The following is a 27,662-nucleotide window of genomic DNA, read 5'->3' as shown; positions in this document are numbered from 1 at the left end:
TAAAACACAACCTCCCTCTTCTAAACCCATGCTTGACTGTTCCTAATAACTCCTATCCTTGCCAGGTGTTGCTCAATGTTATCCTTAATAATTCCTTCCATTAATTTTCCTGTGATGCATGTTAAGCTTACTGGCCTATAGTTGCTTTGATCTGACCTGTCACCCTTTTTATATAATGAGATGATGTTTGCCATTTTCCAGTCCTTCAGAATCTCTCCAGTGTACAGTGACTTCCTAAATATGTGTCAAGGGTTTATATATGTACTCACTAACCTCCTTAAGAACATGTGGATAAATATTATCTGGTCCTGTTGATTTGTTTGATTTCAGCTTATTTAATCTGAGCAGCACTTCTCCCTCTACAATTTCCAAATCCCTTAGTACCTCCTTAGTAGCCCGTTACCTCTGGGAGGTTATCCACTTGCTCACTTGTGAAGACCTCAGATAATGTAAGTTTAGGGCATCTGCCATTTCATTGTCTGTATCTTTTAATTCCCCTTCACTATTTCTGATGCCCTTGACCTCCTCCTTGACTTTTCTTTTACTACTAAAATACTGAAAGAATCTCTTAGGGTCTTCTTTTGCCTTATCTGCTATATTCCTCTCCAACTGTCTTTTAGCCTTCCTGATATCCTTCTTAATGGTTGCCCTCATGTTCTCATACGCTCTACGATTCACTTTGCAGTCATTAGTCTAATATGCCTTGTGCTCCTCCATCTGCAAGGTTATCCCAGTTAATATTTGGATAATTAAAGTCCCAACAGTGTTGAAATTACTGTCTGAATTGGGTGGTCTACACCACACTCCTAAAATAAGACCTCTTTCCCTAATATTTTCCAGGCAAAGCCACATGTCCTCACTAAGATGGGGCTCATCATCCAACTGAAGAGGACTTACATTTAAATTCTGTTTGGCATAAACAGCAACCCCACCTCCTTTTCTGTTCTGTCTATCCTTCCTAAAAAATGTGTATCCCTCTATGTTACACTCATCCCCATCTTTGTTATTTAGCCAGGTTTACGTTATTGCTATAATATCATAATTATGCTCTACTACATACAACTCCAACTCACTTACCTTATTTTTGATACTTCTAGCATTAAGGCAAGCTATTTTTAATGTGTTACTCCTTCTACATTTAAATGTTTGCTTAGAATTTACATTACTATGCATTTTTATTTCTACACCGTTGTTTGTTCTTCCATGTATAGATCTAAACCTGGCCTGTCCTAAACTCCCTTTCCTAGTTTAAACAATCCTTCACTAGCCTACACATACGCCTCCCCAATACATTAGTGCCCCTCCAGTTCAGATGTAACCCATCACGGCGGAACAGGTCCCATCTGTTCCAAAAGGAGTCCCAATGCCCCATAAACCTATACCCTTCTACACTGCACCAAGATTTGTGCCACGCATTAAGCCTTCTAATCTCCTCAGTCTTACCTGGACTGGCACGTGCCACAGGCAGAACTTTGGAGAAGACTACCTTGTCAGTTCTGCTCCTCAGCTTGGCAACTAACTCCTTGAATTTGGATCAAAGAACTGACAGACTACCCTTATGTATGTCATTTGTTCCAACGTGGACAATGACAACTGGATCCACCCCTGCTCTGGCCAAGAGCCTATCCACCCTTCCAGGGAGGTCTCCCTCCTGTGCTCCCGGGAGGCAACACACCATGCGAGACTCTCTCTCTCTCTCTCTGAAGCACACCTGCGCTTCAGGCCCCAACTATCACTACCTCTTTCTTTTTGGGAACTAGTTTTGAGGTGGCCCGTTGGGGCTGCTCATCCCTGCCTACCACCTCATAATTATCAGAGACACTATTCAGCTCCTCAAGGACATGATAACTGTTTGACACTTCTAATTCTGGGATTGATGCCCCCAAACAGTGTGCACCCTTTACCTTATGCCTTGTGACCATGACCCACCTATTTCTACCTGTCTGGTCTAGAATCTCCTCCCTTGCCACATTGGGGGTGCACACCATCTCTCTAAAGGACACCTGGGCCAGGTCCACCAATTCTCTATTACAACGCAGGTCAGCCAACACCTCCTCCAGTTCAGCAACCCTGAGCTTGAGGTGCTGGATCAGATGGCATCTATTGCAGATGCAGCCCTCAGACAACTGGCTCTTCCAAACCATCATCTAAAAAGTCCAACATCCAACAGGACTTGCATTGCACTGGCCTCATTAATGTAGGAGGGTGTGCCAAACCATGCAACCCAAGTGCTGATAAAAGCCCTTGCTGTGTCTGCTGCAGTCGTGGACATCAAAGGAACAGCTTCAGGTTACCTGGTAGTCCTGACAACAACAGTGAGCAGGTGTGTAACACTGCAAGATGAAGGAAGGGGGCCTACTAGGTCCACATGAACATGATTGAAATGGTGAGCAGGCACTGGGAACAAGGTCAATGGAGCTTTAACATGGCATTGTCAGTCAGTCATTATCCAACCCGCAATATCCTAACACAGGGTCACGGGGGTCTGTCGGAGCCAATCCCAGCCAGCACAAGGCGCAAGCCAGGAACAAACCCCGGGCAGGGCACCAGCCCATCACAGGGCACACACATACCAAGCACACACTAGGGACAATTTAGGATTGCCAATCCACCTAACCTGCATGTCTTTGTACTGTGGAAGAAAACCGGAGCACCTGAAGGAAACCCATGCAGACACGGGGAGAACATGCAAACTCCACGCAGGGAGGACCCGAGAAGCAAACCCAGGTCTCCTCACTGTGAGGCAGCAGCGCTACCACTGTACCATCGTGCCGCCCAATATGGCAACATATTTTAGCTTTCGGACATGCTACACAAGCTGCTGTCCAGTCCCAAACATCTTTTTTTGAGGCCCTGCCAAACAAACTTCCTTGCCCCTAAATGCTACGATACCTGCCACCCTAGATGTGAGACGGTGTGTACAATATCAAAGATGTGCCGTCTCCAGTTGCCAGGAACAGTTGGGCGCAAGTAACCTGTGCTTGTGTCACACAAGAGCTTGGCCGCACTGCCACCCAGCTGCATCTCTGACAACTGCAGGCTGGTTTCAACTGATTTAAGGACTTGGACCTCCAGGTCCTTAGCTTGGTCAACCACCAACTGGAAGTAGTCAGTTCCACAGCCTGCCACCACATTATTCTTACCCTCAACATCTGTTGTGAACTCTGATATGTAGGCTAGGTGTCATTGCTGCTGGGCAGATGAGGGCTCAGTGACTTTGGACATAGCAAGAACTAGTAATTTGTGGTCAAGAAACACAGTAAATGTCTGACCTTTGAGCAAGAAGTGGAAGTGCCGAATGGCACAGAAGTTCACAGTCGAAGGTGCTGTATTGTGCTAGTTGAGTCATTAGACGTCTGGTGGAACAGTTTCCAAGCATCATCAGCCCACTATTCAAACACTGCCCCCACCCTATGGTCCAAAGCATCAGTTGTAAGAGCAAGTGGGGCAGCGGGGCGCGTATGCAGCTGCTTTTGTTAAGCACATTTAGTGTTTGTGAATGCCTCGTCCAGTTCTTTGGAACACATGAGAGGAAGCTTTATGGACTGGCCCTGCAATGCCTCGTATAAAGAATGCATAATGAGGGCTGCCTGAGGAATGAAGCAGTGGTAGAAATTGAATAGGGATGCTCCAAACAGGTTTTGTAAGGCCGATACCGATCACTGATTTCATGGTACTTGATCGGCCGATTCCGATACCAATTCCAAGTTTATTTTTTCTTTATCCCTTTAAAAAACTTTTTTTACACTAGTCTCCTGCATAACCAGACACATAGTAGTTTTATGTCTTTTATTAAAGTGCATTTGTTATAATTAAAACTATAAACCACAGGTATTAACTATTCATTTTTTTATTAACAAAATGAAATTATGTATGCTTATTGGTCAGTGACCATAAAATACTAAAATAAAATTTCCTTAAAATATTGTGCATACTATAACTAATAAAATATGTACAAAAATATTTATACATAATACATAAGGCATACAAGAAAATAAAATGCTTCGCATTATTACAAACTGCCATATTGTTTTCTTTGTTCTGTACCTATCTGAAACGAGGCTTAATTAAAAACAGTAATTTTTACCATTTCTCTAACAACAAAAAATATAAATGCATGTATGTTTACATTTAAGCAGCATTTAATTGCCAGTATCAATTAATTGCTTATGTGAGAATATATATATTCTCACATTATCAATTAATTGATATTGGCAGTTAAACACTGCTTAAATGTAAACATACATGCACTTGTGGTTTAATCATTTGAAATCATTAATTGCAGTACAGTTTTTTCCGGTTATAATATACATTTACTTTTTTTATACAGTTGCTTTTTTCATCATTGTATCAGCTAGACATTTGTAATTCTTGTAGTGTAATTATAAAATATGGATTACCATTTTAATTAAGTACAGTAGTACTTGTTTCTTAAAAAAAATTATGCTGCATTACACACTGTAACAAATAATAAACAGTACAAATCTTAAAAAAAATGTTTACTAAGCAGCAATTTCAAATTCGTCTTTATCTTTTTTCAATTAAAAGTGTAAGCTTCTGCATTTTAAACAAGCACACTGTCCAAACTCAAGCAGTGTCAGTTTTAATTTAAAGGACAAAATAAAGTTCTTAATTCCTTAAAGTAGCTTTTCTTGCTGTTTGTCTAGTTGCACATAATGACTTCTCTGGTTACTTTTTTTCAGTTTATTACTCCACTTTCTTTAACATAAAAGCTAACATACAAATCAGCTCTCCTTCACTGATAAAACAAGCTTCCACTCAGCTGCTCTTTGTTCACACTGCAAGAAGTTTGTGGCAGTGCTGGCTCATCTACCATGATACCTTGTGTAAAGGTGCATTGCAACTATCCATCCATTATCCAACCCGCTATATCCTAACTACAGGGTCACGGGGGTCTGCTGGAGCCAATCCCAGCCAACACAGGGCGCAAGGCAGGAAACAAACCCCGGGCAGGGCGCCAGTCCACCGAAGGGCACACATACACACACCAAGAACACACTAGGGACAATTTAAGATCGCCAATGCACCTAACCGGCATGTCTTTGGACTGTGGGAGGAAACCGGAGTACCCGGAGGAAACCCACGCAGACACGGGGAGAACATGCAAACTCCACACAGGGAGGACCCGGGAAGTGAACCCAGGTCCCCTAACTGTGAGGCAGCAGCACTACCACTGTGCCGGCATTGCAACTAAATTCCTGTAAAACTTAGAAAAGCAGGGGCTGAAAATATAATTTCTTTGTGGTCTGCCTTTTTACCAAAAGCCTTTGTTTTAGTGGAAATCGATCGGAGCATTCCTATAATTGGCCATGTGCAAGAATACTTGAAGTAGTGTACAGTGTGTGGTTGCAGGAAACTGGTGACATCAAAAACTTTAGAAGGCAAAGGAATTGCACCCTCCTTTGAAATGCGATGTCCCAGGAAATCTCGAACAGGCACGTAGCAGGTTTAATTATCAATCCATGCAGGCTAAGGCACTCCAACAAGGCTAGAAGATGAGTGAGGTGTTCACCCCTGGAAGAGCTATAAATTTGCAATCATGTTGTCATTCAGATAGACAAAAAGGAAATCTAAATCCCCGAGGACAGAGTCCTTCAACGTCTGGAATGTCTGCTCTGCATTTCTAAGGCCAAATGTTGTGCTCAGGAATTCAAACAGTCCAAAGGGGGTTGATGACTGCCATTTTGGGGATGTCCGGCGGGTGTACAGGTACTTGGTGGTAGCCATTGCAAAAAATATTTTCCCAGAGAGCCATGCCAAGAAATCCTGTAGGTATGGAATTGAGCAGTGGTCCAAGACTGTGCAATCATTCAAGTGACAGCAATAACCACAATCTTCTCCTGCCATGGGCACCACATGGAGGGGTGACGACCCTGGCCTGTTTGATTGGCGCACCATTCCCAGCCACTCCATGTCGGCAAGCTCAGCCTTTGCAATAGCTAGCTTGTCAGGGATGAGGCGACAAGAGCAAGCGTGTACCGGTGGACCAGTTCTGGAAATATGCCTGGTTTCTGTTGTATAGCTGGGGGAAATCATTGAGTAAGCGGTCAAACTCACAAGTCACAACCATCATGTTATACAGGGTAGAGATAGTGACACTGCTAAGTGTGCAGGGGAAAGTGGTAAAGTCCTTTGCACCCACGAGGTGATGGTACTTAACATCAACCAACAACCCTTTTCCACACAAGTCCGCACCCAGCACGGCCTGGCCACCTTGGCCAAGACAAAAGTCCAACTTCAATGTCTCCCACTGAAAGATAAGTTGGTGTACCACATTTCATAGGTGGGAACATTAGTGCTGTTAACAGCCTCCAGAATGGGTCGTTCCCCCACTGCAGTCAGATCAATAGGTGATGCAGGTGGTACGCTCACTTGTGCACCAGTATCACACTACAAACAGCAGCTGGACTGGGCATCTGTAAGGAAGAGCAGTTGGCCTGCAGGCGCAGATAAGATCGTGTTCACTGACCTGGGTGGGCTGAATTTACAAGGCGGATGGTGTTTTTTCACTTTCTCACCAAATCTGGCATGGTAACACGTTGTCAAGATTGAGGCAGGTGAAGGAAGAGCGACACATGCCGTGGGCTTGCTAATAGGATTGATGAGGACTGCAGGAGATGGACAGCTCTGTGAAGCAGAGTGCAGGCTGTCAGCCATTTTGTCCAACTCTCAGTAGTCAACAACAGACACATTGACTAGGGCAGTGTGCAGTTGTTCTGGTATCTGTTGCAGAAACTGTTCTCTAAATATAAAACAGGGCTTGTGGCTGCCTAGCAAAGCTAATATATGGTCCATTGACACAGAGGGTTTCGCATCTCCGAGACCTGGCAATGAAAGCAGTCGCCTCATCTGCTCTCTAACTGTAAGGCCGTACATCTCCAAAAGGCATGCTTTTAAAGTTACTTATTTGTTCATGTCTGGGGGGATTTTCAAGCAGACTCACCACCCTGGACGCTGTGTAGCCGCTGAGTGCTACGACGATGTAGAAGTATTTTGTGTCATCTGCCATAATCTCCTGCAAACCGAACTCTGCCTCCACTTGGGTGAACCACATATGCTGCAGCTTGTTGTTCCCAAAACTCTGGTAACTTTAATGCCACCACGTTGGTAGACATGCCTAGCGTAACTCTGGAAACATCCAAGAGCATTGAGCTCACCACTGTGCTGCTCTACTAGAGAAGAAAACACACCAGACAACGGTATCTTGATGCAGGAGAAAGAAACTACAAAACTTCACTGAACACTCTATTATATAAACAGCTGTTGCCCCTCTCACCACATCACCCTGTCTCTTTCTACCATCGAGTGCAAGTGAAGTATGTCCTTACAGTGGTGCAGCACCTCCAGCTTGAAAACGAGTTTGATTTTGCACTCTTAAAAATAAAGGTGCCAGATAGGTTCTTCTGAGCGATGCCGTAGGGCAGAGGTGGCTGCAGGTTTTCGTTCCAACAGTAATTACTTAATTAGATAGATAGATAGATAGATAGATAGATAGATAGATAGATAGATAGATAGATAGATAGATAGATAGATAGATAGATAGATAGATAGAGATACTTTATTAATCCCAATGGGAAATTCACATTAAATTAGAAACCAATCCTTCTCAATCTCAAACCTTGTTTGATTAGCCGGCAATATTAGGTTCTTATATCACAGACTTTATCCTTTCCGATAATATCATTCAAATGAATTGATCCCTAAATCTGATATGAGAAAAATGTGACAGACTGAAAATTAAGTGTTTTATTAAACCAAATCTGCATGATGAATCTAAGCAGGTGTAACTGGAAACAAGTTAGATTGAGAACTGCTGGCTCCTTTGACATTTACATCTTATTGCCATTAAGGAGCCATTAAAAACAGTGAATGCAGCTGTTTAGGACTGAAATAAGCAATTAACGGTGGGATACACTAACAAGCAAGACCACTAAAATGAAGCATCAAAATGTTACTTCAGCAATAAGTGCTTCATCGGCAATAATCGATTTCTGATTATGAAAACGGGTTGGAACATAAACCTGCAGCCACTGCGGTCCTCGAGGACTGTCATTGCCCACCTCTGCCATAGAGGAACCGTATTTGGCTTCCTAGAGACCCGTCCATGTGATGGTTCCAGAAAGAACTTTTTATTTATTTAGATCGGTTACAGGCTCCTAACCATGACTAGAGGGTAACAGATTTGTGAAATACCAAATTCTACCTAATTTTAAAAGGACTTTTGCTGCATACAATAACACATACTCTGTCCAGGTTTTCTTAATCTGTTAATGTCGTGCTCGTTCTAGCCTTCCAAAAAAATAAAGATTTCTCTGGTTTTTCTTTTTCTACGTATTAGAAGACAGTTTTACAAAGCACAAAGAACCACCTTCATATGCAAAGAACCCGTCCCAGAATGAAACGGTGCTCTATCAAGTAATAGTTCAACGAAGAACCACACAATGCCATTAAAGAACCGTTATTTCTAAGAGTGTGCAGGGCGTAGTCCGTATGCAGCTTGCAAGGCTCCTTCTGCAGCTTCGGTTCCATTCCACACTAAGACGCGCCTTTTTAGTTAAATTGTTATTGGTCTGTGTCTGACGTAAACAGAGACTGTGTGTTGGTTGGTTACTTGTGGACCACTCGTGTGTGGTTATGTTCTTTAACGCACACCCTATTCAGTTTTAGTTTTTGCCTTAACGCGTGTTGCCGGGCTCCTACCAACTTAAAATCATATTCGGAGTCTCCAAAAATGGAGGAATCGATAGACTCTAAGATACGTCAGCGGGTTCCAGCTGAATTTGAAAGTATACGCTATATATTTTTCTTTAATTTATTTTTTCATTGAATCATGTTGTATTACACCTTTCTTGCTTATTTAAATTTGACTGTAAATTGTCATTATTTGAAGTCTACTTAATACTATAAAGAGCGATTACGCACGATTTAAGTAATAACAGCAGTGAGAAAAGACGTATACTTGAACTTTGGGATAAAACTGGAGTCAAGGGAGGAAGCAAATTGTAAACTAGATCAGTGTGAATAACCCTTTAGACTTCTGGTTGCCTCCTAACACCCGTGGCAACCGGTTTGAGTTGTTTGCTCTCCACGGTTTCGAAAAAATGCTTAAAAGGGAGATCGAGAACTTGCAAAACAATTTCTACAAAGATACATGGGTTCTACAAAAGCTTTTTGCTCATCTCAGCACTTCCTGTATATTTTGAAACGTGAAACTTTTCTTGTCACCATTGTACTCCTAATATAACCCAAAATAACGCTTAATATATTTAACAAAACGAAATTAAAAAGAGGATAAACCAATGGTAGTATATGCTACGGAGTGTCAAACTTTACTACGAAAAGCACAGATAAAAAAAAGTATTGACGGTAGTGTAAAACGCTTAGGTCGAGGTGAACGGAGATGGCAAAGAGATCTAGACAGAGAGGTTCCGCAATACTTTTATGATACAACATGCGAATCTAATTCTGGAGAGATTAGTGCCGTGTTTCTGGAGAGCGTGCTGCCGTTAAAGCGGTCGTCGTGGTGTGAGGGGTTCTTGAAAATGAGAAGTGGCCGCGGAGTTAAGTCCCCGCTGTTCGGGCGTGAAATCAGGGACTGAAGCGGATGGATCACGGCCTCGGGGAGGAAAGCAAGACACCATAACAGCACTTTACAGTTAAGGTTTTATAAGACTTTAAGCGATGTATGTATCATCCGAGCGTTTTGAAATCAAAGTGTATTTAAACTGTGATGTCGTTTACTCATGAACCCACCGTATCACTCAAAATGTTCAGTTGTGCTGTTGAATAGGTTACGCCACGCTGAAAGTGCCAACAAATACGTAACTAGGTTGTTCTTGTGGAGAAATTTCCCAATTAGAGAAACTTAATTCTTGCTTCATTTAGGAGCCGATGTGCGACACTTTAGTGGTTTGGTATCAGCAGCATCAAATGTAAACGAGCCTGGCAGGTCCTGTAAGTGTACTTTCAGCAGAGCATAAGAGGGAACCTGCAAACTGTAAATTAGTGAAGCTAGGATTTCTCGCAGGTATGAACAAGGTGCGGTTCGCAGTCGAGTGTGAAGCGTCGGGGATGTGGCACCTCTAGATCCGAGGCCAAGGTTGTCAGCCGGAAAAGGGTGGAATGCTCTCTCCGGGTTGGGAGCACATTACTGCCTCAAGTGGAGGAGTTCAAGTATCTCGGGTCTTGTTCACGAGTGAGGGAAGAATGGAGCGGGAGGTCGACAGACTGATCGGTGCGGCATTCGCAGTAATGCGGGCTCTGCAGCGGTCCGTCATGATGAAAAGAGAACTGAGCCAAAAGGCGAGGCTGTCGATTTATCAGTCGATCTACGTTCCTACCATCACCTATGGCCTCGAGCTTTGGGTAGTGACCGAAAGAGCAGGATCGCGGATACAAGCGGCTGAAATGAGTTTTCTCCGCAGGGTGGCTGAACTTTCCCTTAGAGATCGGGTGAGGAGTTCAGTTATCCGGGAGAGACTCGGAGTAGAGTCACTGCTCCTCCGCATCGAGATGAGTCAGCTGAGGTGGTTCGGGCAACTGGTCAGGATGCCCCCTGGACACCTCCCTGGCGGGGGGTGTTCCGGGCATGTCCCACTGGGAGAAGGCCACGGGGCAGACCCAGGACACGCTGGAGGCAATATATCTCGAGGCTGGCCTGGGAACGCCTCGGGGGCCTCCCAGAGGTGCTGGAGGAGGTGGCCGGGGAGAGGGAGGTCTGGGCTTCCCTGCTTAGGCTGCTGCCCCCGCGACCCGACCTCGGATTAGCGGTGGATGCTGAATGGATGAACAGAAAATAGATAGATTTGGCATAATACCACTCCTTTAATGAAAACTTTATGTTTTATCTGCAAAGAGCAAACAAAAGTAATTCAGTTCCAAATGTGTTCTTCATGAGGTGGTTGTAGCTTTAAGCCTCATTAAGCCGTTAATTATGAGTCGGTGACCATGCTTCTCTCACTATTTCATTTTAGTGAGGGTAGAGTAGAGACAAGTTAGTAATGTACCGTTAACTGTATGACATCGGTATATTCACGAAACAATATAAGCTATATTCAAGAACGACTCATACGGAGGTGTAGATGAAACAAAGCTAAACACTTCTGGATATTTTAAGTAACAGAATCCATTGGAGTTATGCCTTATAGAAAATGTTTCAAAAACGTTATATTCGAAGAATTGATTTGGACATATTTCATACCAATACAGTGATTATTCAAAAGAACCATTTAAGATAAAAAATAATATGATAATAATATTGGGTATAGGAAAACCTTTAGTAAAACTTCTGATTCACCAGACATGAAAACATTAAAGTTTAGTAGGTGACAAAGTATGATTGTAGTTGGAAACGTATTAGCTTCAAAGTCTGAGAATTTTTTTTATTGGTTCTTCATGGTTTAAACAGACAACACCATGATGCACAGTTCAAATTTGACAAATACTGTACAGATTGAACAAAAACAAACGGTCAAATTGTAATACAAGGCAGTAGAAGCTAAACTTTGACCCCCATCATGAAATATGTTGATCATACCACTATCATGAACCAACCAAGAAGAGAAAACATTTGCCTTCTGGTGTTATTAGGAACAACTTATTCTTTATCATTTGCAGCCAAATGTAGAACAGACATGGCTTAATATGTCAGATAGATGTGCCATTCGTATTCATGGCGGAACTTTGAGACAGACCTTGAAAAACGCATGTTGAAGGTCTCCAGTGTTTGTAATTAATCTTTTTACTGTATATTTGGCTTATGACTTTTATCTAATACAACTAACAAGATTAGAATTCATTGCAAATATGAATAGTAAATGACACACAAGGTGTATACAAATACATGCATCAATACACACTTGACATATTGTAAAATTAAAATTTGACTGCTAAGAACAGATCTTTAGTCATGAATCTGTACCTGAATTCCATGAACTTCTCAATGCTTTTTATGCAAAAATAAAACACTTCTGTCAAATTCTTGTTTTATGTGTTATTAAGCAAGTGTGTGTATCATTGTACCTGCTCTTATGTGTCACCAGAAAGCCATTCAAAATGTGTCAATAATAAACTAATTTTTTCATCATTTAAAGATTACTAAGATGATATCAGGTTATGATTATAGATCAATGTCATCTGGGAAAAAAATGAAGATTAACTCAATAAAAACTAAAATGATAAAATAGTAGCTCTATAAAACCATAAATTGGTGTATGGTGTAAACAAGTATTATGAACTTTCCTCTTATTTAATCATTTTCATATTCTGAGGTTTCACTGCAATATATGCTCCAACTAAGGCAATCATTCCAACATGTGCAACATGTGCAAAGCATCCATTTAATGCAACAGTTTTCCAGTTGGATGCAGAAGGACATTGTTTTGTACTGTTAAAATAATACTTTGAAGCATAAATGACTTTACACAAAACTGCTTCCCTTGCAGTAGTATTAATGCTTCACCACACTTGAACCTCTAGTTGAATCTTGTTTGTAATTTTTGTGGTGATTGTGGTCTGGAATAATTTTGGGTAAAACCTCCTATGTCCCACTGTTTGGAAAGCAACCTAATATGTTGTATTGCCTTTTTCAATGTTCATCTGGATGAATTGACTTTACATTACTAAAGGTTGCACATCATAAAGTGTTTCATGTTTACATTTTGGAAAGACCTACTTTGACATGGACTTATTTGGAAACAAGTGTTTTCAGAAAAACATTTCTACTTTTCAATAAAACAAAATTACACTTGATATCATTCTCTTCCTTATATGTCTCTCTTTCCTCCTATCTATCTCTGTTTCCAACAAGCAAAATTACGAAGAGGTTTAATTCACTACGGCAGAAGCAACTGTGAGATTCTCTTGTAAAAGTAAATTGTACTTGATTGTCAAACAGAAATAATCTTCAAACATACTGATTTTCAGAGAACCACTTCAGAATGAAGAAGGAAACTGACATAAGACACACACAGCTCCTTAAATACTTTGTCCCAGTGTTGCGCTCTTCTTACATTACAGAAGAAGCTTTTTGTTTGATTTTTATTTATTTATTTTTATTATATGTACTGACGTACTACTCATTAAGATTTGTATCAATCGTAACTGAAAATTTATTATACATTGTCACTGATATATGCATGAATTTTACACAATATAATGTCAAAACAAATCTTTAACTCACTCTCTCTGTCTGTCTAATAGAAAAACAAATTATTCACAAATGTTGATTGAAGTGTAAATATGATGATTAACATATTAAGAAATAAAGCATCACGTAAGCAGCACAACTGTGCAACTTACAAAACTTTATCTCCTATAAATCATATTTAATTGAAATGAATTATGAATATGCGGCCGACGATCAGAACAAACAACATACCAAATGTTGACTATTTGTATAGTTATCCTATAATAAAGCAAAATGAATAAATAACACCAGATCAGTTAATAATGCCGCAACACCGAAAAATGGCAGCACTTCACCATATCGAGTTAAGTGAGACTCTGAAATACTTCCCCAGTCGTAATGAAGCAGACACTCATTTATTACAGCTATGATTTGATGAGTACCGGGAATACATTCAAGTCTCGCCTCATAGATGATAACGGAAAAGGACAAGACAAACGCACAACCCTGTCCAGGGTGCTGAACTTGAGGGTCGAATTCCCTTTTGGCCGTTTTGTTGTCCAAGACACGAAATGTATTTAAATGTACGTCTTAGAGGGTTAATATTGCCTACGTCGGTAAATTCATTAGGGAAAAAATCAAAATAAACGATTTTTAAAATATGTTTGTTTTATTTAAGTAAAATACACTCTCGCGTTCATCTTCTTCCTTTACAAATTTTCAACAGACCGTGTCAAAAAGCAAAAACAAATTTATTTCTTCAAATGCCTTGTCATCGACTCTTCTGATTATCTGTTTTAATAAAGAACTTGCCTTTATTTCCTTTCTGGGCAGTACCTTATATTTAAAATATTGTTTTGTAGAGAAATTTATTATGGCGTTTCATTCGAATTAAAAGTTAATGTATACTATAAAAACACACTCCAGCGTCTTCTGCTTTGTATTGTTTTATCGAAGGCTCGTTTTGTTTGAAAAGCAAATCGTCAACAGTGTAGCCAGCGTATTAGAAACTAAGCCTTTACCCCAAACTTTACAAATCAGAGCACGACGAAAAAGATCTAGAAAGAGAATTCGTATTCATGACACAGATGCGACAGCTGCGCGAGGATCCTGGCGCATCGCTGGGCCATGTGGGCGAGCTTTGACTCGTGCTGCCCGCACATGCCCGACTTGGCCGGCGGAGGCTGCTAATCTGACAGCAGATCGCCAGTTATTAAGGATGCGGCACATCGATGAACTTGCAAAGCCACCGAGGGGCTGGTGGAGTATCTCGCCTTGACAAAGAAGATCGCGTGGAGCACACCAGACTTGAAACCGTTTCAAGTAAATCTCATGAACTCCACAAAATGACAGAACAATATTATTGAATAGGGCTATTATTGATAAAGTCGTTATTGTGAATTTCCCATCGGGATTAATAAAGTATCTATCTATCTATCTATCTATTAGTTCAATATAGCATTTCACGTTATGGGCTTTCTCAAAAAAAAAAAAAAATCAATCGGACACATTGATTAGCTTCAACTTGATAGAGTATTCTTTTGGATAATGGTTCTGGTCTAGACCTGAAAGCTGTACCACGAAAAGGTTAAGACGATACCTGAGCAGTAATGAGCATTGTGTACATTTTTTTTAATTGAAAAAAGTATTTATTTGCAAAGCACTCCTGTACTGTGCCAATGTATATTTATTTACTTGCAGTATCCCATAATCATTTTTAGTGTATACTGTATATATGTAACGTTTATACGTAATATTTTATGGCTTTTCTTTATAAGATCGATAGCATCACTCGGACAACACGAGACTTACTGTGATTTTAATTTGCTCTAACTGTTACTGCTCCACAATATTTTTAAATAGAATAATTTAGTTCCCTCATTTTTCGTTATGCACAGCCATGCACAAATAAATTCTAAAGTTTTCTTTGAACATTTTTAATAAATTCTGTTTGCTGAAATGCTTTACCTTCTAATGGAAGTTATTACTGTAGTTTCTAGGACTTTTTTTTAGAAACATTCCTACCTGCCTTTTTTTTCTTGAATGTTGCGCATTTTATATTGAGTTTTTTTATTTGTGAAATTTATCATCAGACATTAACCAGCAAGAAAATGACAGATACAATTGTGTTCGACATGATGTATGCATTATGTCCAGTGGTCACGTCCTGAATTCTTTTCATTTAATGTGGTCTCCTTTTCTCTAATTACTCTATTTTTTGTTACCTCTAAGCTAAAATACAGATTTGTGTTCTCTACTAATAAAAAAGCTGAACTTGTAAAGCTTATAGATGATTTATTCCCATTCGTTATTCATGGTTCTTCTGTAGGGAGAACTTGTAACGCTCCTTTTTTTGTTTCTGTTTTCTTGAAGGTGTCTATGTCTCTTATTGGCCTCCATGTTAAAGATATTTTTGAAGATGTCCGAATTATTTCTTCCAATGTAATAGGTGGCAAGTTGGCTTAAAAGTTGATAATCGATAACTCGATTGTTCTATATCGTATTTTTACGGTATTATAAGTACAGTAGAGTCTTCAGTCAACTTCACTCGAATAAATCTGATTATAAAACGACACGAGTAGAAATGAAAATATTCCACTCTAAATCATTCAGACAAATTATAAAACTGAAAAAAAAAAACTTCGGTACAGAATTTCATAACTTCTAAAGTAAGTTTGAGTAATGTAAATGCTTAGACACTGGTATTTAACATACCACATTTTGCCAACGTTCTCAATGTCGATTAACTATGGTATGATAATGGCTATACTGCTGAAAAGGAAAAACATGCAGTATGAGTTTCAATTTCTTATGGTGCGAGATTGAATATAAAAGGCCAGTTGTTTTAGATTTGTGTTAGAATTGTGTCCATCTCTGAATTACACGCTACTTTTGAATATTGATTTCAAATTTCAGAAATGTCCAATTTTTATGGTGTTTTTAATAATAATCCCCACAACCACCTTTTATTGGTTAATATTCGAATTAACATTTGACCGGAAGCAATGGGCTACATTCATTCTAAAACGGATGTATTTTCTTCGTGCAAATTGTCATATACAAAGTTTATTTTGAGCAAATAATAATGTCTTGGTATCTAGTCAGAATCCCAGATATCCTTTCTTTGCGCACGCACACACACGCACAATAATACATCATGTGCTTGTCATATTTTTCCCTCTTTGTTATTGGGGGGCCGTAGATGCAGACTGGGCTGAATTTTATTTCTCAAGATAAGTTGCATTAATTACATTCACCAATGGCAATGGGTAAAAATTAGTTCTCAGTCACGTGACTTAACAAGTAATTGGGTACGAAGTCGGATTTTTCTCAAGAGATGGTGTCACATTATCAGAAGTGTCAGTGAGTTTGCGAGGCTGCGCTTCCAGTTCTACCGAGAGTCCTAGAAGTGAGGCTGCAGGTGGGGAATCTCATCATTAGGTTGTGACCAAGTGATTCGATCCTCTAGGCAGCTTTTGAAGTCAATCCGACCAAGTGTAAAGCACGGATCTGGCACCTCGTACAGGTACAGAGTCCATCATGAACGACCTGAGCATCGGCAACAAGAAGGGCAGCGACTGCTGCATCTCCCGCCTCCTAAGTGTGGTGGAGAGTGAGCTCCAAGCAGGACGAGAGAAAGGGGACCCCACTGAGAAGCAACTCAAAGTCAGTTTGGAAGACGCCGAGCTCTGGAGAAAATTCAAGGAGGTCACCAATGAAATGATCGTTACCAAAAACGGAAGGTCAGTTTACTCTCAAAGCTTTTAATATTCAACCTAGTCTGTCCCACTCAATGGCTAATACCTGGTCATGAATCTATTTAACGGAACTACACAGTGCCCAATAGAAGGAGAGAGCGTTTTCTAGGAAGGTCATGTATAATTAGAGATGAGCAAATGTTTAACGGGTATTATTATTGAGGAAACCTCTTTTATTGAAGGCTAGGCCTCGTTCAGAAGGGTGTTTAGGAGGGTTAATCGACCTTATTCCGCGATTCCTTCTTGGCGCATCAGTCCTCATAGACATAGCTTACTCTATTACTGTTGAGCTCCCTCAATCAAAGGTCATAGCCAACCAAAACGGTCAAGTTTCTTAACCTAAAGTTCACATTAGGGAATGTCCTTTAACATTTAGGCATTGTTGTTTTCTGTTCAGACTAACGTTTTCGTTGTTTGCTATAATTAACATATCGCTTACTTCATCGTAAAATGTACCGCCTTTCCAAAATACGTCTAAAGTATATTAAAAGAAGTCTCCTGCATCTCCTTATGTTCACGTTTCAGATACAATTTTTGGAAATTGTAGCAGTCCAGTTTTTTAAATGATCAGATGTAGACGTTCTTTATATGACCAGTATTATTGACGTATACTAGAAGGTATTATTATTATTATTATTGTTGTGTTTCTATTGTTACTATTGATAAAAAGTATAGTTCAGTTCATGAATGCACTTTTTATTTGGAACTGATTTTGCATGTTTTTTATTCATGCGTTTATTTTGTGCATTGGTTTAAAAATGTTTTCTAAAGTGAAATTTTGGACGTGATTAACTCCATCAACGTTTAATTAAAAAAAGCCAATGACTCATATACGTAATATCATTAATATTATTTCCAATAATTATTATGAAATTGCGTGTTTTTTTGAATATATCATTAATAGTAAAGTGTATCTAGGAAATATTAATAAGCAATATTAATATTTTCTTAACTTTTTTTTAAGTAAAAATGTATTAAAACTAATGAAACCATTTGGTCATCATGAGGCATTGCTTTTACTTAATTTAAGAATGTGTAGCGAGACTCACGTATCAGAACGAAAAGTTTAAAAAAAAATGACAAAAAAGGCATACAAGAATAATATCCAATTACATGTAATGAATAGATTTGTTTACGAAGTAAATGAAGAATTGTCTCGTTTAATATATTTACACGTCAATTCGCTTTTTTGCTTTTACAGTCGTATTTTTTTGTTAATAACCAATAATTGTATATACAGCCTTCACTACATAAACATTTTTTACATTTCTTACGCCTTTTTAAATAAAGTGACTTTAAAAAAATCACAACACTTTTTGCTGATTATTATCGTTTGGATTAAATTTATTGATTAATTTCTGAACATTTATTAAGAGAAACGCTTGTTTAAAAACTGCATTTAAAAATTTGGGGATTGGAATTAACTTTATTCATTTGAAATAATCCCTGCTGAGTTCAGTTGTTTTCCGTCATTGTGATTATTAAACAGAACATACAATGTACTTTTGTACTATCACTTATATTAAAGTCTGTAATATGCCAATTGTTTAAAAGAAAATGAAAAGTTTATTATTATCATTATTTTTATTATTAGATCGGTAAACAACAGGGACCTTTTAAAAACTTACAACGAAATACATCGTTTTACATTTGATTAATATTATGGTAAAGTTGTTAATTTATTTAAAAAGTTGGATTTCATAGTATTTATTTTGTTCTTTTAGCTTTGAATGCTATTACAGTTAATTAACTCTTACTTCGCTAGTAAAACAAATAATTTAAACATAACAAGAGGTTTCATTTAAGTGTATATGAGGCAATTAATTCTGATTAATCCTTGAGCAAAATAACATGCGCCATTAAAAATGATTACCAAATAATGTTGTGAAATACTACATTGTGGTTTTATCTATCAATATGAATATATATACACCAATAAAAGTCCTGTAACGAGATAGAGAAAAGAATTGCTTCACGTATGTTATTTATTTTTGCTTATTTTAGCTGAAGTTGTGGGGGGAAAAATATATGCTGTTACTGAAAATAATGATGACTGTTGAGTTTTCAGAATTTTCACGTGTTAACATTCATACGTTTTTTTAAATGCATTTTTTATTGTTGAAGTTAATATGTAGAAACTGCGCCCTGTACTATATTGAAAAATTTTACACCTCCACATTTATCATTTAATCTAATCTTAACAAAATTAAATTTCATATGTCAGGAACTAAGAAAAAGACTTGAGTGTTATATTCACAACGCAATTACTCTCTTTCAATACAACCAATGAAATTAAAACTTCATGCTATGAGTGCTGTGCTTTAACACTATTCGGCTATTTGAAGGATATCTCATCCATTGCATACAAAAATCAGTTGACAGTCGATTTTCAGCTAATTATTTTAAAGATAAAAACTGGAAATCAAAACACTTTTTTTTACATGAGAGAACAAGCAAATTATGCACAGTAAAAGTAATAATAACAGTATATGATTAGTTGTGCCAAGGACACAATCAAAGAGAGTTTGTTATAGAATTACAATGTACTCGACATTATGAAAATACAATGATAAACCATTAGATAGATAGATAGACAGATACTTTATTAATCCCAAGGGGAAATTCACATAAATGGAGAGTATTGGAATTTTTCATAACGAATGTTAGTTAGCATTTACAAAACAGTTAAACCCATCATCTGTGAATGAACCAGTCCTTATTTTGGACCTTCAATTTGGATCACTGTCATGGAGCTTTTACAAAGCATTACACCGTGAATCAGCCGATGTTTAATATTCAGGATAAGGTATGGGCTGTAACTGGACATGCATCTTAAAGCAAGGTTGTTAGATCTAGAAAGAAAAGCAGACTGCAATATAGGACTTAGCGTACACGTGGTGGTACAGAATTTATTTTTTTTCTTTATTAAAGTATTATTTAAGCAATTTATTCTAATTGTTCATAGAAGCAGATTTGTTGAATTTGTATTCTTACACAGTGACTAAGTACACAAATTTACAGTGAAAGTTGTGGCTGTACCTTTAGCTTTCAAAAATGTGCATGTAAATAGTCATATTTGACGACAATTTTGCAGCCAACTTTTAAAAAATGAACTTAACATAAATATGTTTTTTTCCTTACAAAGTACCTTGCATTGTTGCTCATTGTCAGATCCTCAATGGTTAATGGATTGAACAGGCGTTGTTATCTAAAATGTACATTTATCTTCATGGCTCTTTTGTTTGTAGTTGTTACAGTTCTTCATACCTCTCTTTTTTGTTTGCAGTTCGTCTGTTGTTAAACCTTTTCTTACCTTTTTTCAGGTTAGAGCTTTGGCTAAAACTGATTAACTACAAAATTTTGCTTAGGTCAATCAGGAAGCTAAAAATAGCATCTATGTTTAAGTGCACTTATTTACTTATTTGTTTTTTCCACAATAATTAATAAATCATAAATACAAAAGTATTTTTACAGTGGCATAAAAAAAGAAAAACGATCTTACAAAGAGTGTAACAAAAGTTCACTTATACTTTGTATTCCTAAACATCTTAGAAATTAATATAAATATGCAGAATATACAGTTATTTTAACAAGTACATCTGTTGGGTTTCTACAGAAAAAGGCAGTAAAAGAAAACTAGATTTGCACACTTTCTTTTTTTGACATGAATGTCAAAGCCTCCAATGCCAAGATGTCAACCTACAAAATGTGTGGTTCTTCTGGTTGCATGTTAAATGAATGCACATCTGTTCAGTCAAGTGCAGACAGTCATTGATTCTGTATTTTCTAAAGTAGACTATAATTTTAGGGTACACTTCACTAATTTTGAAAGTAATGCCCAATGGTATTACATAAGACAAAAAGATTTTTAAAATGTTGGAACTACTGGAAGCAATGAAAAATTAGTATTCAGCACCTTGGACAGTGATTGTTGTTTGAGTAAATTCTACTCTCTATAGTCTGAAAGGCTCGCATTAAAAGTTTATATGATCATTATTATCACGTAAGTTAATACACTGTGCCTTTCCATACTTTAAATAAGTAGATTTTATAGGGGTTGAGCTAGAACATTTATAAAAGTCCATGAGAAGGCAATAATAAACTTCTATTCTGAAATTTCTGCAGACCTTGCAACCAGAATGCAACGTTCATGTAGAAAATGGTGATTAAACAGAATTTTGTAGGTTATGTACACACTAATTCTTATAGGAATCACTCTTTCTATTCACAGTCCCATTTTCTGACACCACTTTATACTGATCAGTTTGATGGGAAGCCAGAAGCTATCCCAGCGAAACAGGCACAAGGCAGCAAAAGCCCTGCTCAGAAGCAAATCCATCACAGGACACATTCATGCTAAACAACTGGCTAATGTACCATGTTACCAATTAAAATAAGTTTGTTTAAATAATGTAAGAAGACCCAAAAAAAAAAAAAAAAACTTTCAAGCATGCCAAGGTAATTGAACACAAAATATATTCCTACCATTGACTTTCTATATGAAATGAAGTTCAAAAGGAAATGAAACAGTATGTTTTCCTGGTGCAGTGCTTTTGTCACTAAAGACCTGTACTATCTGTCTTTGCATGACCGGGCTAATTTATGTGTTCAGGATTCCAAACGATCCTGCTTTGGAAACCTGTGATTTTGTGAATCGAAGTCTATTTCCTTAGACATTAGGCCATGCTGCTGACATCACCTGTTAAACACAATTTCACAGATCCCCGCAAATCTGTGTCTGATTACTATATGAGACCAGAAGCATACTTTAATATATATGAATAAGAGAATCTACATGTCATCATACATTAATAGAGAGCAAAAATAGATAAAAGAAATCTACTAGAGAAACACACAAGACAAGAATCAACCCAGCATGCAACACCGGTCCATCATGTTACAAATGCAAACTCAACCAGTGGGAGCTTTGCTTTAATAATTCTTTTAACTCTTCCCAATTAAATGAGGTATTTTAGATTTTTTTTCTTTTTAAATTCCATTCCTTAATATCTTCATCACAAATCCACATTAGAATTTTAAGAAAATAATTCAAAGTTCCAAATAAACACTTATGCTTCATTTGTAACAAAATTGGAAGTATTTGTATTTTATAATTGTCCTGTATATGAACAATATACTGTACAATACCACGCTTAATGCATATGGATACCACCAATAGCAGTCATGATGGAAAACATTACATCCCATCTGATGAAAGAGCTGCAGAGTTGACATCTTCTCATCTTCAAAATTTCAGCAATGCTATGTAAAAGCAGAAGTGACTTTATATGAGTGGTGTAAAGTATTTAATTTTTCCATCTTGTATATCCAGAACTTGCAACCACTTCAGGGTAAGTGATAACTGGATGCCTATAGGTTTTCCATTTTCAGTCTAGGAATTTATTTAATTTTCTCAATAATGAATGCCTTGTCATTTGCATTAATTAACAGAGAAATGTTAAACAGAGGGAAACGACTTAAGCTGCACATCTGATTAAATTCATCAAAGCTTGATGTACATTCATCAGAGACGTAGCACATTTATCAGTAAACAGTCCGGTTCTCATTTGTGTGTGTGTGTGTTTTTCTTTCTTTTTCTCATCATCCTCATCAGAGAGAACAGTTGCACATTGACATATGTTCTTCAATGTGATAATTGCCTTCATTTGTAACCTTCATATAATATTGCAGACCTGGCCGTTGCTTGCTGTGATTCACATGTGGTCTTGGTATCTGACTGCTGACATCTGCTTTCTGCGATGCTGCAGAGCGTGGTTGTACATGCCTCGTCTGAATGAGCCACACAGTTCCATTTGCACTTGACCCTTTCGAATACAACTTGTGCTCAGTGCCACACACCTAATGTTAAGAACAGCTGAAGCTGAATAGTCTTCAAGTGCAACTCTTAGACCTTTTCAATTACAGTGCTGAACAACCAGAAATTTTGTTATTCACTCCAAATGTCTTTTCTCACAGGTGACAACGGTTCTGCAAACATGACATGTATAGCTCAGTGCAAAGGGGTAGAATAATTGTAACTTTACAGAATCGGTAAGAAATTTTATAAAAAAAGAATGGATTGACTGAATTAATATATCCTACAAGCAATCAGAGACCGTAAGCTGCAAGGTTTCCATTTCCCCCATCACTGTGTCACTAGTCTGGAGTCAAACAATAGATTTACGGTAACCATTGTATTATATTTGTAAAGTGTGCTGAATAGAATTAAACGTTATTTTTTTAATCCAGCTTCATCCAGCCATGCAAAAACATAAGAAAAATGTTTACTAGTTAAGTGGGTATATATGAAAAATTAAGATTTATAGAATTTTTGATTAAACTGCAGTAAAATGACTGCCTGCCTAGAGACGGTTTTGACCGACTAGGTTCCAACTCCTCTTGGCTCTGTAATAAAACAGAAGCAGGTTAAGAAGGATTTAATACAGGAGCTACCATATTAATGTTTGCTGTTTTAAAACTCTCAATTATAGTCAACTTAGCTTTTCCCTTGAATGTGACGAGAAAGCAGTAGAATATCTATAGAAAACTCACTAAGACTTTGAGAAAAGATTCAGATTTAACAAAGACTCAAGCTGGGATGGACATCAAACTCAAGCTATTAGAACTGAGCTGTGAATCACAATGCTATGACAACAACTAATTTCAAAACACGTATCTGTCCAGCCACCTATTTTCTGGACCCTTTTTTTTTTTTCCTTTACAGCATCACAGGGGCCAAGAATACCTCTAGAAACAATGCAGAAACCACGTATGGAAAACAATCCAGTGTAGCAATAACACATATATGATCTGACTGACAACCTTTAAGTTTCATGGAGTTGTTGTACATGAAAGAGCAATATTAATGTTAATTAAAAATATGCCTGCATGCTAATGCCAGCAAACACAATTATCAGACTATTTTAACATAAACTGATTAGCCACTATATTAAAAACCACCTGCCTAATTTTGTGGAAGTTTCCCTCGTGACGTCTGACTTATCAAAGCATAGACTTCATAACACCTCTGAAAGTGTCCTGTAGCATCTGACATCAAAACATTAGAAGCAGATCCTTTAAGCCATGTAAGTTACAAGGTGGGGCTCCATGAATAGGATTTGCTTTTCCTGCACATCCCACAGATGCTCGACTGGATTGAGATGTGAGGATTTGGAGGCCAGGTCAATGCTTTAAAGTCATGATCCTCAAACCATTCCTGAACAATTTTAGCAGTGTGACTGGGCATATTATCCTCCTGAAAGAGGCCACTGCTATTGAGTAATACTGTTGCCATGAAGGGGTGTGCATGGTCTGCAGCAATCTTTAGTTTTGTGGTACATATCAAAGTAACATCTACATGAATGCCAGGGCCCAAGGTTTCCTGGCAGAATACTGCCCACAGCATCACACTGCCTCCACCAGTTTACCTTCTTCCCTTAGTGCATCCTGCTGCTATGTCTTCCCCAGAAAAACGACACACATGCACGCAGGCATCTCCATGATTTGAAAGAAAATGTGATTCATCAGACCAGCCACCTTTTTCCATTGCTTCATGGTCCAGTTCTGACACTCATGTCCATTCTAGGGGTTTTGGCAGTGGACAGAAGTCAGCATAGGAACTCCGACCGGTCTTTGGCTACTGAGCACCATACACAGCCACTTGCACTGTGTGTTCTGACACGTTTCCCTCATGGTCAGCATTAAGTTTTTCAGCAATTTGTGCTACCATACCTCTTTCCTAAAATCACACCAGACAGGCTCGTCTTTGTTTCCCATGTTCATTAATGAGCCTTGGGCACCCATAAATGTGTCACTAATCTACCATTAATTTTATATTGGTGTAAAGGATTAAGCAGAGAGGACTAAATTTTGGTTCATGCCTTTGCAAATAAACAACATAGCCAATGTAGTTTCCATAAGGTCTTATAACATCAAGCAGCATGTGGAGTGTATAGTAACTTTCCTAGAGTTTTCCTATGTGACCAGCCTACTTTGTTTTGCTCCCTACACAATAAGAGTAAAAAAAAAATACTGCTCTATGGTGGAGGGCCATTTATGTCTGATTTCTGTACATCTAAATACGTGCTACACTTCAAAACATAGGCTTTTAACTCGGGATTGCTCCTTTACCCAAACTCTTTCTAATTCTGTGATGAGGATTTTCTAACTTTATAGCAGGATCCAAGTCTTGGGTTTCTGGTCAAATCATCTTGACAGCAATAAATGCCACCAGTTCTCATGTATATATTTGTATGCCATTTTTTGTATATTTTTTTGTTTGCTACCATTTGTTATTTAATTAATATTCCATAAGAGCAGATAAAGTGGGATGTTTTATAAAATTATAAAATTAATATTTATTTTCTGATTTTAAGCAGTTTACAGACTTACAGTACAATTGTTTACAATTGTTGGAACACTCTAAGATGAAGTGACCTTTTTTTTAAAAAAAATTATTGAATTTATTTAAAGCATGTAAAATTCCATACAATCAAGTCAAACTTAACAAAACTAAGTTCAGTTTAGCCCCTACCCATGAAGTGACCCTTCCTAAGACAGAATATGTCAATGCCTTGGATCAAACTAGAAACCCTGTGGGCTACAACCCAGTGGCATTCTTTGGGTGAAAAAAGTCAATAACTACTGTACTTGAAATTGTTTCTCCAATTTGAAAATTAACATTTTTTTTATTATTTTGTGAATTATTGAAACAAACCATAATTTATCGTATGATGATTTTGAAGTACAAAGTGCAGTATTCTAGTTCTCCCCAAGGCTAGATAAAAAAAAAAGAACTGAAAAACATTAAAGTTGCTCGACAGCTCACTGTGTCAGTAACACTGAAGGTATGTAAGAGGGGATTAGAGAGGAAGAAAATCTTAAGTGGCCTGTAGATTCTTTTGAGGAGACATCTGAACCTTTGTAGACTGGAAATAGATTGAATAATCTTGGGGAGCTCATTTTACAGCTTGAGAGCAAGAACTGAGAACTATTACCCAGTTAGCAGATGGAGCAAAGCTGGGAAGAGATTTCTTCAATTGATGTATCAAGAGATTATGCATTTTTACTGTTTATAAAGCACTTTTACTTGCTGTTAAATCAGAGTATTCAGAATGTGACATGGGTCTAGTGGAGTTTGAAATGTTATCTCCTTGTAGGCTGTTATGGCTTCTGTGTAGTGCATGCATGTTCTCCTTGTATTGAGCTGAACTTCTTCCATGGGACTATAGCCTAGTCTCACAGACTAAAGACATAATATTAGACTGATGATAGACTTTACATTTGCCTTGATGTTTTTGATTGACCTCCATAATGACCTAACATCTTGTCCAGGATTAGTTTATACCCATGGTCCCTAGGATTTGCTGCAGGTCTGACTGAACATTTCATTTTCATATTTGGCAATCACATTCTGCTTCTAACGTCTAATTTCAGATTAAAACATCCCACTAAAGGGAGTGCTTTGAGGAACAGTTTTGAAATCTATCAGTCTTTGTTAAATCTGAATCTTTTCTCAAAGTCTTAGTGAGTTTTCTATGGATGAAGTAATCTCTTCATGCTAGACCTTCTATGTTATATTCTACATTGTGTTTTCAAACTAGCCCATGTAAGCAAAATTCATGCTTCTTTAAAGTCTCCTTATGCATTCTGATATATCCAGAGCTTTAGAAAGTAGCAAGTCATTGAAATCTGAAATCAGCCTTATTGCAACCTCCAATATTGTAGACTCAACTAGAAGTGTTGATTGTTGTTATTGACAGAAAAAGCACACCTTAGAATTAAAGTTGAAATTACTTTCTGGATTGCAGCTCTTACACACTTTAATGAAAATGAGTCCACATACACCTGATCATTTTGAATCACGCAAGAAATGTTTGGTTACATCAATAAAATTTAGGACTTCCCTGTCCACTGAGCAGCCCAAAAAAGCATGTCAGGTTGTGGAAGCAAAAACCCAAAATTACTTCATCAGAACACATTGAATGAGATCCTGCAGCTTGTTGTATTTTTTTTACTCCTGCTTATTATCCATATCTTTTCAAATAATTTGCGAGCTTCAGTCCCACATCCTTTATCATCGAAAAGACTAAAGCAACCTATATTTTTTATGTTAGTTATGACCTTGGCTTTGACTTGTAGTCCTTTCTGTTAGGTGCTACTTATTCCTAACAGCACTTCCTATGTCATAGTTAAATGATGAGAAGAGTAAGAAATAAAAAGGGAACCCACTCATTTGGGCTGTGCTCGTTCTCTGTGTTTTCCTACCTCTGCAAAAGTTCATTAGCGTCCCTATTCTTTATGTTAAATGTTTACTTTTTTTGTCTTTTTTAAACACTTGCTGACAATTATCTGTTTATTATTCATATTTTTTTCCTTGTGCAGAATGAAGTATTTAGTTTTTGGTCTGCATCACCAACTCTCAACATTTGCATTCATTATTGTATGACTTTTTGAATTAGTATAAATTTGCAATATGTAGTGATATATTTGGCCCATGGAATGAAGCATTCGCCTAGTAGGATAATAACATGCAATGTGCATGTCTCAAAGGCATGGCCAGCAAGCAAAGCTCAGTCAGATGTGGAACAGTAAATTACTCATTTTTCACTAGTTTGAAAAACATCGCAGATGAACATTTTTTTTTCTCTAGTGTTATCTTTGAATAAATTCTCAAGGAGTAATTTCAACCTGTTTGATTAATTCATACGAGGCATTTCTTCCTTTAAAGGATCAAAAAGTAGTTTTTAATATAGTGT

At 37.8% G+C, this 27,662-nt stretch overlaps 1 protein-coding gene across 1 annotated transcript in view; it reads left to right on the top strand.

Moving 5' to 3' along the window:
* Positions 1-16,499: 16,499 nt before the first annotated feature.
* Positions 16,500-27,662, top strand: part of tbx19 (T-box transcription factor 19) — a 98,786-nt gene continuing 87,623 nt past the window's right edge. Inside the window, exon 1 of the mRNA XM_028799864.2 lies at positions 16,500-16,890. Within this exon, the coding sequence (XP_028655697.2) occupies positions 16,688-16,890 (203 nt within the window). The 5' untranslated portion in view covers positions 16,500-16,687. The remainder of the gene's footprint in view (positions 16,891-27,662) is intronic.

This window comes from Erpetoichthys calabaricus, chromosome 4 (genome assembly GCF_900747795.2).
Source record: "Erpetoichthys calabaricus chromosome 4, fErpCal1.3, whole genome shotgun sequence".
Taxonomy (NCBI): Eukaryota; Metazoa; Chordata; class Cladistia; order Polypteriformes; family Polypteridae; genus Erpetoichthys; species Erpetoichthys calabaricus.
The sequence above is the reverse complement of the archived record's forward strand: the minus strand, read 5'-3'. Positions and strand labels throughout refer to the sequence as shown.